General features: G+C 64.0%; 1 protein-coding gene across 1 annotated transcript in view; it reads right to left on the reverse strand.

Moving 5' to 3' along the window:
• The window catches only part of CACNA2D2 (calcium voltage-gated channel auxiliary subunit alpha2delta 2), a 139836-nt gene that overhangs the window by 60440 nt on the left and 67204 nt on the right, over positions 1-12192 (reverse strand). Inside the window, 1 exon segment of the mRNA XM_058288358.2 lies at positions 625-741. Coding sequence (XP_058144341.1) covers positions 625-741 — 117 coding nt within the window.

Consider the following 12192-nt stretch of genomic DNA (forward strand, 5'->3'; position numbering starts at 1 on the left):
TGCAGCTCCAGGGCCCCTCCCCACTGCTCTCCTGCAGTGGGCTGAGCTCCAGGGGTCCTGCCGCCCCACAGAACCACAGCACCGTGGAGCAGGAGCACCTTGGAGTGGACAGGCACAACCTCTCTGGAATAGACGGGGTCTGTGGCCCAGAGGAGGCAGAGAACCATCTAAGGTCAAGGGCAGACAGAGCAGGGGCACCCAGGGCCCCCCCGGCACTCTCTCCCCACCTGTGCCTGAGGTTCACCCTCCTGGCCCTCTGGGCAGAAGCTCTACCCTCAGCAGGTGGCTGCTCTGGCTGGTGCCGGGTGCCCACCCTGGGCACCGCTCAGAGAGGTGAGGGACCCAGAGGAACAGGAGGGCCTTGGGCCTGGTAGGATGGAGGGGTGAGGCTTGCCTGGGCCCACCCTCGTGCCATCCCAGGGCCCCGTGACCCCAGGTCGGCCCTCACATGGCCTGCTCCCGCCCCAGCTGCCCGTGGTCCAGATGGGCACCTCCCTGCCGCCGACAGCTCAGCCTCAATTCGGACGGCCCAGGAGGGCCGGGAGAGCACGGGCGAGCAGGGCACCGCCCTCGGGGTGCAGGGCCGCCCCGCCTGGCCCTCCCGCAGCCTGCGCACATGCCTACCTTCAGAGCCTGCACCTTCCTGTCCAGCAGGCTCTCAATGTCTCCCGCCACCTTCTCCACCAACTTCTGAGGCTCATTCTCCTGCACCTCAAACAGGTTCCGGTTGTCCTTGTAGATCTGGAAGGAAGCAGAGGCTGGGGGTGAGACTGGGTGGTCCCCCGCCCAGCCCGTCTGCACAGCTCACCTCAGCTACCCCTCACCCTGTCTCTGGCCACTTTCAGGGGCACGGAGGGTGTCTGGGGGTGGGCCCAGTGTCCTTACGGACTCGGAGGAAGGGCAGGCCATGGGCTCCACAGCTGACATCCGAGATGGCCGCCCAGTTTGAGCTGGTCAGTGGCCAGCAGCGGTTGTGGTTAGCGGGCTGGGGTTGCACGGCTTTCTCTGGGCCTCAAGGTCCCCCCTCGAGAGGCCATAAGCAGCTCCCCCCACCTCATTTCTAATCCAAAGCAGCTGTGAGCTCCTGAGGGGAAGGGGGGGCTGGGCAGGAGGCAGGAGACAGGCGTGGGGCAGAGATGGAACCGACAGGCACCCGTCACACCCCCACATCCCAACACGAAGACACCTCCCACACGTGTGTAACATGGACACACCCACTAGTGCGTTACCCACACGGAGCCACCCCTCCCCACCGGCTCAGGCATCCAGACCCCTTCCTGCTGGCGCTGCCCCAGGGCATTTGCAGAACTGTCAGCAGCTCCGGGGCATCCCTGGGGCTCCTCAGACAGAATGGGGGGGGTGGGGACCAGGGAAGAAGGGGCAGTTGGGGCACAAACCTGCCCATCTCCTCTCCTCAGGGTGGGCCTGTGCACACGCGCACGTGGGGGTGTAAAGCTGACAGCACAGATGCACGCACATGTGTGCGCGTCATGGTTCAATGCGCGTCATGGTTCAATGCGCACCCAACCGTGTGCCCATACCTGCGTGCTGGGCGGGGTGTGGGCCACGTACCCAGACGCAGCACGGGGACTTCTGTGTGCATCTCAGGGGCTGGCTTCTGCGGGCGTCTTTGTTCACGGTCGGGGGCTCGGGGTGCGTGCACGTGCAGTGTGTGTGTGTGTGTGTGAGCATTGACTGCCCCTGCGTGCGTCTCCATGCCTGAGAGGGGTCGTGTGTTCATCCAGGTGACCCCGGGAGGTTTGTGTCCTATGCAGACCCTTCATCAAGGGTCACAGCCAGCCTGCCACGGCTGAGCTGCCTCCACCCGCCCGTGTGGCAGCAGAGGGAGAGAGAGAGGCGACAGGGAGACCGGGGGTGGGAGAAGTGAGACTGACAGGGAGAGATAAGGTCAGAGAGCGACAGCGTGATGGCGGGGAGATAAAGCCTCCAACATCTGAGAGAGGGCTAGGGTGGGGGGCGGGCGCCTCCAGAGCCCCTGCCCTGCCACCCTCTCAGCACCCGGCAGCCCAAGGGTTAAAGCACCGCACCAAGCTCAGCTCTGGCAATTTTCTCCTCCTCCTGCCGCGCCCCCATCTCTCCTGGCTTCCCTTTTCTTTTTGTCCTTCTCTGAGAACAAAATAATTTGTGGGGAAGTCGTTCCTTCCCACAGAGCAGGGGTAATTAGGGGGCGAGTGGCAAGGTCTGTGGCAAGGTCAGTGGGCACCGGGTCAAGGTGTTCCCTGGCCCCCTGGGTCCTCCTTCAGGACAGAGGCCCCAGGTGGGAGACAGTGATGGAGACAGAGGTGGAGCCTGGGGTCTGCTGGGAAAATGCAGCAAAATCCCAGCACCTGTTGGAGAAACTGAGGCCCAGAGACAGGAGAGATCAAGGCCAAACGGCTGGGAGTGGCAAAGCCAGGTCTCCACCTTCCCTAACGATCTCTCCCAGACCCCCGGCCCTGGACGCCACCCCTGCTGTGTTCCAGCCGTGGGCACAGCCATGCTGGCTGAAGTTGCTGCAGAGCTCACCCCGGCCCACGTGGCGCCGGCAGGGGGCACAGTTACCCAGCTGCTCTGGGCAGGGGACAAGGTTCCTGTATTTCAGGCTCCCCTGCCAAGGTTGTTCTCGGGGGCCGCCGTGGTCAGGGCCGTCCGGGTCGCCTGTAGTGGCAGCAGCCCTGGGAGCCAAGGCCGGACTATGGGGGCCTTCTGACAACTTGGAGGAGACCGGGCTGTCCCTACCCCTGGGGTCCAGGCTGCCCCCCGCAGCCCGGCATGGTGACTGGGCTGGGGTCTGGGGACCGCAGAAGGCATGGGTCTCTCGGTGGCAGGTCCACACCCCAGGCTCCTGATAGATGACAAGGGCCTGGATGAGGGGACCTTGCCAAGAGCGACCCCATCTCTGAACCTCAGTCCCCGGATCTAGGAAATGAGGAACCACGGGCTGACTGAGGACCACGTGGCTCCGGCGGCGCGGAGCCTGTACTACCGTCACTGCTATTGCTCAGGACCGCAAGAACGCCGCAGAGACCACCGGGCTCTCTCCCCACCCTAGATCTGCACCCTGAGGGCTGAACAAAGGCCCCAGACCTTGGTCTCCTGGGGTTTGTCCACCTGCAGGTCCCACCCTGGCTACCCCGTCCTCTGCCTCAGTCAGTCTGGAGGAGATAACAGGGAGCTCAGATGCATGGATGCTGCCGGGGGGGCAGAGCCTCCCCCCGAGGGCCGGGCCCATGCCCGTCAGACTCTCGGCCAATGCACCTGCCCGACTCCAAGCTCAAAAGCAGAGCTCTGGGGCCAGCTGGGCCCAGGTCTGACTCCTCCACCCCTCGGAGCCTGGCCATGCTTTCCTCCTGTCCCACTTCTACCCAAGGCCCACCATGGCCCCCTCCTGCTGGCCCTGTGCCAGCATTTGGGGTCCCTCCAAAGGACCTGTCCAGGGCCTTTCAGCATCTTCCGCCCCAGTCAATCAGGCCCCTGGGGCCCCAGCCCGTGCTATTCCCATGGCCAGCCATTGGCCCATGCAGTCCCTGCGTCCTCTCCCCCTTTCCTGTCCTACCCAAATCCTCCTTAGGGCGAGGGCGGGGAAGAGGGTGGAAGAGGTTTCTGGTGGAGCTGAGAGCCAAGCCTGCCCCCCAATCCCAGAAAAGCCCCCTGAGGTCTCTTGGGCAGCAGGCCCCGGGTGCCTCACGCCCTCCTCACATTCCCCTGGGGTGGACCCCGAGCCGAGCCCCGTATCCCTGGGAGATCTGAGTGACACAGCCCAGCAGATGGCCCTGCCCCGAGAGACAGGCCATCTCTCCCTCGATGGGGTCTGGGAAGGAGCTTTCCACGTGCAGGCCCAGCAGGGGCCCAGGGAGCTCTAGAGCACGAAGCCCACGCGGGGCTGGCTCCCCTCGAGCCCCGGCCTCCAGTCCCAGCCCCCAGGGCCAGCTCGGAAGCAGCGGCAAGGCTGGTGCTCACCGGGTGCGGGGCCTTGACAACCACAGCAGGACTCCACGCCCGCCGGTGTCCTTGGCCCAGAGAGTTAATTGGAAAATCCCAACAGCTCCCGCAGCAGCGCAGCCTGCATGCCCGCCCTCTGCACGGGCGCTGGAATGAGGAGGCGTGGCTGGCAGGCCAGCAGGTGGCTGCAGCTCCAGGCCAGCCGCCATGGGGCAGAAAGAGGCAGGGCCTGGTCTCCGAGGGGCCGGGAGGATGGTGGTGGGCCAGGCTGGCTGGAGCGGGGCCTTGGCAGGAGGCACAGGGGCAGAGGCGCTGAGGAGCCAGGTGAGCAGGGCTGGCTGGCGCCCTGAGCGGCAGTCCAGGAGGCAGCGCAGAGTGCCCAGCTCCCATGCCCCGTAACCTCTCCTCACGGCCCCTGCCCACCGGGGCCTCCTCCCCTTGAAGGCAGCGCCCTGCCAGGTCCACCAGCTGGGACCTGTCGCTCCGCCTCTCCTCCCTGCCTGCGTCCCCTCTGTAAAGTGCTGCCCCCAGCCCAGCCCTCTCAGTCCCAACAGTTCCTTTTGGGAAGAAGCCTGTGGGCTGTGCTCCCGGCCTGGGGAGTCCCGGGGCTTGTGGGGCCGAGGCCACCCAGGGACCCAGGGTTCGGCCCGGCCTCCTGCGTCCCCGGAGCAGGGAAGCTCACGTAAATGAGAGGTGAGCCCAGAGGACCCGCGGAGGGAAGGCGACCTTGGGCGGGAAGCCTGGATGCTCGCGGGGGGCACGGGGAGAGACACAGGCACCAGGAGACCAAAGGCCTGCACCAGTGACCTGGACGGGCCCAGGCAGGCCCGAGGGGCATTTTACAAGGTCCCGGAAATCCAGCAACAGTGGGACTTGGACCCAAGCGGGCACCCAACCTGCCCAGGGCAAGGAGAAAGGTGGGGAAGGGAGAGGAAAGGAGGGGAAGGAACAGAAAGGGGAGGAGGGAGCCCTTGGCCGAGCGTGGGTTCTGGCCTCCGGGGCGGGCGCTCCACGCCCTTGCCCTCACGGCCCCCTGGCAGCCTCTGAGGGAGGCCCATTGCCATCTTCCCCGCTCAACAGGTGGGGCCAGAGGGGCTAAGCCGCCGGCAGAGCGATGGGAGCCAAAGCCCCCCGTAGCTTTGTCCCCTGCATTTATCCCCCAACTTGGAGGTGAGCTTTTTGGGGAAGGAGCTCAAGAGAGGCGCTGGGGATTTGGTGGGCCTGAAAGGGGTTTGGGGTAGGGCCAGGATGGCCTGGAAGGTGGGAGGGACCTTCTAGAGGGCGAGGATGGGGAAGACGGGCCCTCAAAACCAGCCTACGGACTCACCAACGGCCCACCCCGAGACTGAAAACAGACGCGCGCAAGGCTCCTCTGCGGCGAAGGTGAACGGGCCCTAATCTCTGGAAAATTAAATCAGAAAGAAAATGGAACGAGAAAGATTTGATGCAGGCTCAGCCCTGTCGCTGGCTGTCTCCGCAGAGGCCCGGGCTCAGCTGGGGTCTCAGTTGGGTGCACCAGCCTCCCGGGCCCCTCCCCCTGCCTGGAGAGCTGGGTAGGGGACAGGCGGGGGGGGGGGGGGGGGGGGGAGGGCGGGGGCGGGGAGCTGAGCGCCCTGATACGCCCCCTGGGGGACTTGCTGCCCTCCAACTCCCCTCAGGCCTCGCGGTGTCTGTTCCTTGATCTCACAAGGAGCAGCTGGGTGGGGGTCTTAGCTGTTCAGCCCCTCTTGCCAACAGGCCCCTAGAGTGGGGGGCTGCTAACAGGCTAGAGATGGCAGGCACTGGGGGGGAAAAGCCTGAAGAGGCCTCGGGGTCTGGGATTGGAGGTGGGAGTCACCTGCTGGGGGGGGAAGCCTGCAGGTGGGTGGATGGGGGCTCTTGTTAGCACAGAAGGTGGGGGTGGTGATGACAACTGGGAGTGACCAGCTCAGGGAGCTCAGCCAGTCGGGGTAGAGCTGGGCCCAGGCCCCCTGCCCTCACCCCTGTGGATGCAGCCCCTGCCCCCTGCCACCGTGGGCTGCTGACGTGGCTGCCAACCACCCCTGGAGACTGGAGGGTAGATGGGGGTTCAGGGCACTTCCATCAAGAGAACCCAGGGCACATGCAGGGCAGGCCGTGCCCCCAGGCTCTCCTCCACCCAACTAGCCAGGTCTGCTTCTGACACCCGGTGCACAAAAATCTAAGCTGCTGCCCTGGAGCGGGTGCTGCTGAGAGCTCACCCAGGCAAGCGCCACAGCCTGCCCTTGCCAGCCTGGTGGGGGCAGGAGCAAGGGGCCCTGGAGGTGCACGGGCAGGGAGGCCATGTGCCCTTCAGATACACGCCTCACCCCCGCTGGCAGCTGCCGTCACCTTAGGTTCCCACGGAGCCATGCTGCCACCCCTGTGGTCCACTGGCCCTGCGCCTGGCCAGCTGTCTACGGTGTCCGGTCTTAACCAGGCTTGAACGTTGCGGTGCTGGCTGTCACATGGTTAGTAACTAGCATCAAGGAGGGACTGTCTGGAATGACCTCTCCGTCCAGAGATGGTCACAGTTGCGTGGCCAGGCCGTGCCGATCTGGCCCTGCGTGGGCTGCACTGGAAGCAGTGTGCGCAGAGGGCTCCTGGGCTGGCTTCCTGGAGCCAGCAATGATGTGACCCTCCTGGCCTGGTGGCCTCTTAACGGCAGCACGTTTCCCCGACCCCCGTGTCTCTACGCCCCCACTGGGGAACACTGCACATATGTGCCACAGGCTCTCATAGGGGTCTTCCTGGCCCTGGGGCTGCAGACCTCATCCCTGCTCTCCTGGGAACCCCATCCAGAGAGGACAGATGTGCATTCAGATCCTGATGGCAGAGAGGTGGCCGTGGTGAGATATGCAGAGACACCTTGGAGTGAGCTGGCCTGTCCGGCAGGGGCAGGGTGGGGTAGGGGCTGTCCAGACAAAGCCTGGGGGTGGCTTTATGGGAGAGGACACCTGAGCAGAGTCTGAAAGGCTGAGCAGGAGTTCACCAGACCTGGGGTGGGCAGGGGAGAAGGGGCTTGGGCAGCAGGCACGGCAGGAGCAAGGGCTGGAAGAGGGGGAGTGACAGACCGGTCAGGCAGGAGTGGGCGGCTCGTGGGGTGTGGGAGGGAAGCTGGGGGGGCAGGTTCTCAGGGGGAAGGAGGGAGGGAGCCAGGCCGGGCACCCATCGAGAGGAGGTCTAGACATGTGGCGGGAAGGCCTTGGTGGCCCCATGGCCCCAGAGGCGGCTGGGAGAAACGCTCATCAGCGGTCTCCCTTCACAAAACTCACAAGGCCACCAAGTCCCCGCCGCCACCCCCAGCAACGCCTCCCTGTTTTTAAAGTTAAAGTTTAGTTGACTGTCATCCATTACCGCAATTAGTACATTATGTCTAATTATGCAATTAGTGTAAAAAGTGCACTTGCCGCTGAGAATGGGAAATTACGCCGCCTCCTTACGCTGTAAAATCCGTGTCATAAAAAGGCTCAATCTCTTGTTTTTCAAAAGACACAAAACAATAAACCAAATCCTCCCAGCCAAGCTGGGGCCAGGGTGTGCCACCGTCCAGCTTCCGTGCAGGCTCCAGGCCCCGAGGCCCACCCTGCTGGACCCTGGCTGAGGCGTGACCGCCACAGAGGCGCGCAGGGCTCGTGGCCCTTCCTGGGTGCTGTCCTGTCTTGGCTCGGCTGGTGCAGAAGCTAATTTCTAAACCGACTTTAAACCCGTGGCAATCCCAATTCTCCATCCATTCCAGGCCTGAGTCGGAGGAGCTCCTGCTTTAAGGTACGGATAGCTCAGGTGAGAGCAGTCCCAGGGCGGCTGGGGCCCACACCCAGCTCCAGAAACGGAAGGTTCTTTCTCTGAGGTTCCTGAGGGCAGAATTCGGAAATTGTGGAGGGCGCCTCTGAGCAGAGAGGCAGATTCCAGCTCAGGGGAGCCTGTAAGAACTTTCTCACCCCTGAGGTTCTCAAACACTGGAAGCATTGCCCTGATAGGCAGTGAGTTCCCCATCACAGGAAGTATGCAAGCCCAGCTGCCAGGGATGCAGAGCAGGGATTTACCCCCCGTCACCCAGCATTATTGGATAATCTCAGCTTTCCATGGTGCCTACAGGAAGCATGGCACCTGTGATTCCACTTTCCCATGGTCCAGCTTCTTTGGTCAAGGGGGTGCTCTGAGGTCAGGAATCTGACAGGGGTGTCCCTACCACAGAGGTGACAACCCCAAATGGCCTAGTCCCCAGGGCCCGGGGATGGGGCATGTCCTAGCATCCCTACTCACCCATGTCAGCGTGGGGCGCACTCCTGGGGACCTCAAAAGCGAATGCTGCAGGGCCAGGTCTCTGTCGCCCATGACGTAGCCCCACGGTCACACGGTAACGCTCCAGCCTGGGCTGCCGGAGCCCTCGCCCTAGGGGGCTCCCCGAGCCCTGCCTCTGAGCTCCCACTGCCTTTTGAGTGGAGGTGCTCGGCCCAGGCCCGGTGGCAAGGGCGCACTGTACCACAGGCCTCCTTCACAGCGAGGATCCGCCTGGCCCTCGTGGGGCGATGCGTGCGCCTCCCACAGCTGCCACTGTCGCGCCCGGACAAGGCGTTCACAGGACGGAGAACCCGAGGCCCGGAGCCCCCTGCAGCCTGGCACCCACGGGCCACCGGAGCCCTGCAGCCCACCTGCCCGTGACGTGCACCCGTTGGTCCGGGTGTGCCGGGGTGCGTGGGTGCACGCCACGCTCCACCGGGAGACACTTACAGAAAGGGCAGATGGAGGGTAGGGAGAAGGGGGGTCCAGACCCCACTGGAGAGACACTCGTTGCCTAAACTCAGGACTAGGGTCCCAGGACAGGCCCAGCCTCCAGGCCTGTGTCTACTCGGGGTGACTGGTTGACCGGCCTTGGGCTGCAGGTGGCCTTGGAGAGCAGGGGAGCTGCTCGGCCACATGGACACCAGCCACGGGGACTCTCGAGACCCCCAGTCCTCTCAGTTCCGCTCGGGACAGCACCAGGGGTGAGGGATTCGGGCCTGAGGAGAACTGCGCCGCGGGCGAGATCCCGGGCCCTGCCATTCCCTCCTCCCCGAGCTGGGAGCCTCCGGCTGTCGAGGCAGCTGGGAGGGAAGCTGTGCCCAGCACACCAGCTGGCACGGGGGAGTGCGAATAAACATGCCCGCACTTTCCCAACTCGCAGAAGTCGTTGGGTGGCGGCCGGCTGGTGTGGGTGCCCGTGTTTATGGAAAACAGATTGTTTGTGGCGGCGGCTGGGCCTCCTTGCCACCCACCCTGGCTCGGCTCTCTCCCGCTGCCTCCCCGCCCCGCTGGCCCGGCCCTCCTTCCCCCTGTACCCCATGCATCATCCCCGAAGGGCGGCGAGAGTGATGGCAGGGTCCTCCGTGTGCCCAGGTGGGGCCCAGCACACGTCCCACGGAGGAGTCGTCACAGCAAGCCTACGAGGCAGGTATGGTTCTTGTTCCCATTTCACAGCTGCAGAAACCAAGGCTCTGGGGATGGAAAAAGTGGCCTGAGGCTGTGTACGCCATGAGGGGCGGACCTTGCAGGGCCGGGTTTCTCAGACCATAGTCATCTGTTCCAGGTCCTGGGGGCCCCTCGGTGTCCCCCAGCCCCAACAAGCCTAGTCCGCCCTTTACCCTGCTTCACTGACCCGAGCAGCCCTGGCGCAGCGCGGCCTTGGACATGGGTCCTGCCCCCCAGAGCTGGGCCATTGGCCCCCTCTCACCACATGATGCCCGGGAAGTGAGAGCCAGGGCCTGGCTGCTTCTTCGCCGCTGGGCCTCGGCAGCCCCTGCCCCTCCTGAGCCTTGACCTTCCGAGCCGTAAAATGGGGGCTGGGGGAAGGCCTGTCTATCTGCCTCCCGGGGTTGTGGGTGGAGAATGAGAACCCGGGTGTGCCCGTCGCGAGCACCCCTCAGAATCAAGAGTGCTGGCGGGGTGGGGGTGAGGGCGTCTCTGGGACCCTGGCGGGCCGGGGGTGGGTACCGAGCATTTCACAGCTCCCATCAGGTGTCCTGATTTCATCTAAGACGACTGCCCCTCCCAGCCACAGCTGGTGGGAGTTCACCCCCATGGACACCCTTGCGAGATGGAGCTGAGGCACGGCGCTCTGAAGGACACGCCGTCCTGGGCGAGGCAGGAAGGAAGCAAACCCACTTCCTCGGCCGGCGCCACCTCCATTCTGCCCCCCAGAGCACTGACGGCCCAGGGGTGGGCAACCCCCTTTAGGGGCTGGGGGCAGGTGCCCTGGGGAGCCCAGAGTGGCTGGAAACTGACCTTGGCCTGAGCGTCCTCATCAGGCTTCCTGCGGGGGGGTTTCACCCGATTCTTTTCCCACTCCACCCTCCACGGCTGTGACAAGGGCACCCAGGAGGGGCTTGGCAGTTGGCTGCCTTCTTACAGGTGAGGAAACTGAGGCATAGGAGGGTCAGCCCTGCCCAAAGTGGAGCTCCTGGAGCCGTGCTGCACCCACAGCCCCCCGTCTGCCCAGGAGGGGCTAAGAGCCCAGCTGGGAGGCAGCAGGCCAGGGTCTGAATCCCAGCCCTGCCCTTCACCAGCCCCGGGGCTTGGCACGTGCCTTCCCTCGTAGAGGCCACACAACCCACAGTCGTGCCACGTGGGGCACTCCTTAAAGAGGGCTGGTCAAATGTGAGGTGCTGCTGGTTTCTCAGGGGCTCCCCTTCCTGGCTGCTCCCCAGACCCCAAGCGCCTTCCCTGCCCCACACTGTGTCGCAGGGAGGGCTGACCAGCTCTCCAGGCCCTGCAGGGCGATGTCTGCTCCTTGCCGTTGAGAGCGGCTGCTGCAGGCCGCCTAAGAACGACGGCACCGATGAGGGCCCTGGCCACAGCGAGGGGCACTGTGGGGCCCCTGTGCTCCTGAGAAAACATGGTGGAGCTCCACAAGGCAGGTGTGGGAGAAAAGGCAGCAACCGAGGCTGGCCCTGGAGGCGACGGCTACCTCCCGCGGTGCCCAGGGCCCCTCGTGGGCCAAGGTCATCCCAGGCCTTGCCCCTGCCCCATGCACACTTGAAGTTCCAGGCATTTGCACTTGCCCTTGCAGCCCAGGCCACACACACAGCCCTCCTCACATTCACGCCCAGCACCCAGGAAGTGCCTGCAGATCCTGCTCACCTCACTCACACTCAGGCTGACAGACAAGGCATCGCAGCCCAGACGGAGCTGTCCACGGACCCTGAGAGCCCGGCAGCCCCAGGCCTGTGAGTCTCTATCTACCCTCAGAGGATGGTCTCACCCATCTGAAAGGGTGCAAGCAGTGTTTTTCTGGTCCCAGATGGCTGCGGCTACCTGAGGTCCTAAATCTTCCTGCAGGATACACCACCCAGTAGGGGCAAGGGCACGGCCTGAAAGTGGCCCCTGGACCAGGGTCCCCAGGAGGTCCTGCTGGGCTCCTTCCTGAGTCCCTGATGCAGGCTGATTGCAAGGCCCGCGTGTCAGCCACTGATGGGGCAGTGGACCCCAGAGCCAGGTCGGAGCCCACCATGGTGAGTGTGCAAGGGAGTGTCTGAGGGGGCACACCACACCTGGGCCATCTTGTTCCCATCCTCTATTAGCACCTCCCAGCTCCATCTTAGTCCCCTGCCATCCCCGGTGTTTCTTTTTCCTTTCTTTCCTACCTCCAATTTATAGGCCCTTCTGGAATTTTATCTATCCGGGTAAGTACCCCTATCTATCCGGGTAAGTACCCCTTGCAAAGCAAGTCGGAAGCTTGAACAAACAGGATGGAGACACTGAGGCCTCGCACAGGCTGAGGACACGCTGAGGACAGTCGCCCCTTGAGGACATGTGAACGCTAAGGTCACACATCCAGAGAGAATGCCCGTCCCTCTAATCGTTTGCAGGCACTCCTGGCCTCTTCCAGGAAATCTTCCACGTTTGGACCCAAAAGATTCTGCACGGTCACCCTGCGAGAGTCCCAGAGCCCTGGGCTGGGGGTAGCGATTGCCATGCCCTGCCCAAGCTGTGCTCCTGAGCAGGCCCTGGCCCCTCTCCGTGCCTCAGTTTCCCCTCACTTCCCTGTGAGGAGAGGGAGGGACAATCCTTAGTATCCCTGGCTCCAGGTTCCCTCTTCATGAATGCAAGTACCCCCGAAGCTGCCAGGCCCACGTTTGCCTCCTCTGCGTCCGCGTGCAGTGTTTGCCATGCAAACGGACTGTGCAAACAGGACTGCCTGCCTGCTTGGCCGCTCTGGCAAACATCATGAAGGCCTGTGGTCCAAACAGCAAGGGACTTCAAAGCAAGCGCATC

The sequence above is a fragment of the Dasypus novemcinctus genome, chromosome 26 (assembly GCF_030445035.2).
Source record: "Dasypus novemcinctus isolate mDasNov1 chromosome 26, mDasNov1.1.hap2, whole genome shotgun sequence".
In the NCBI taxonomy this organism is placed as follows: Eukaryota; Metazoa; Chordata; class Mammalia; order Cingulata; family Dasypodidae; genus Dasypus; species Dasypus novemcinctus.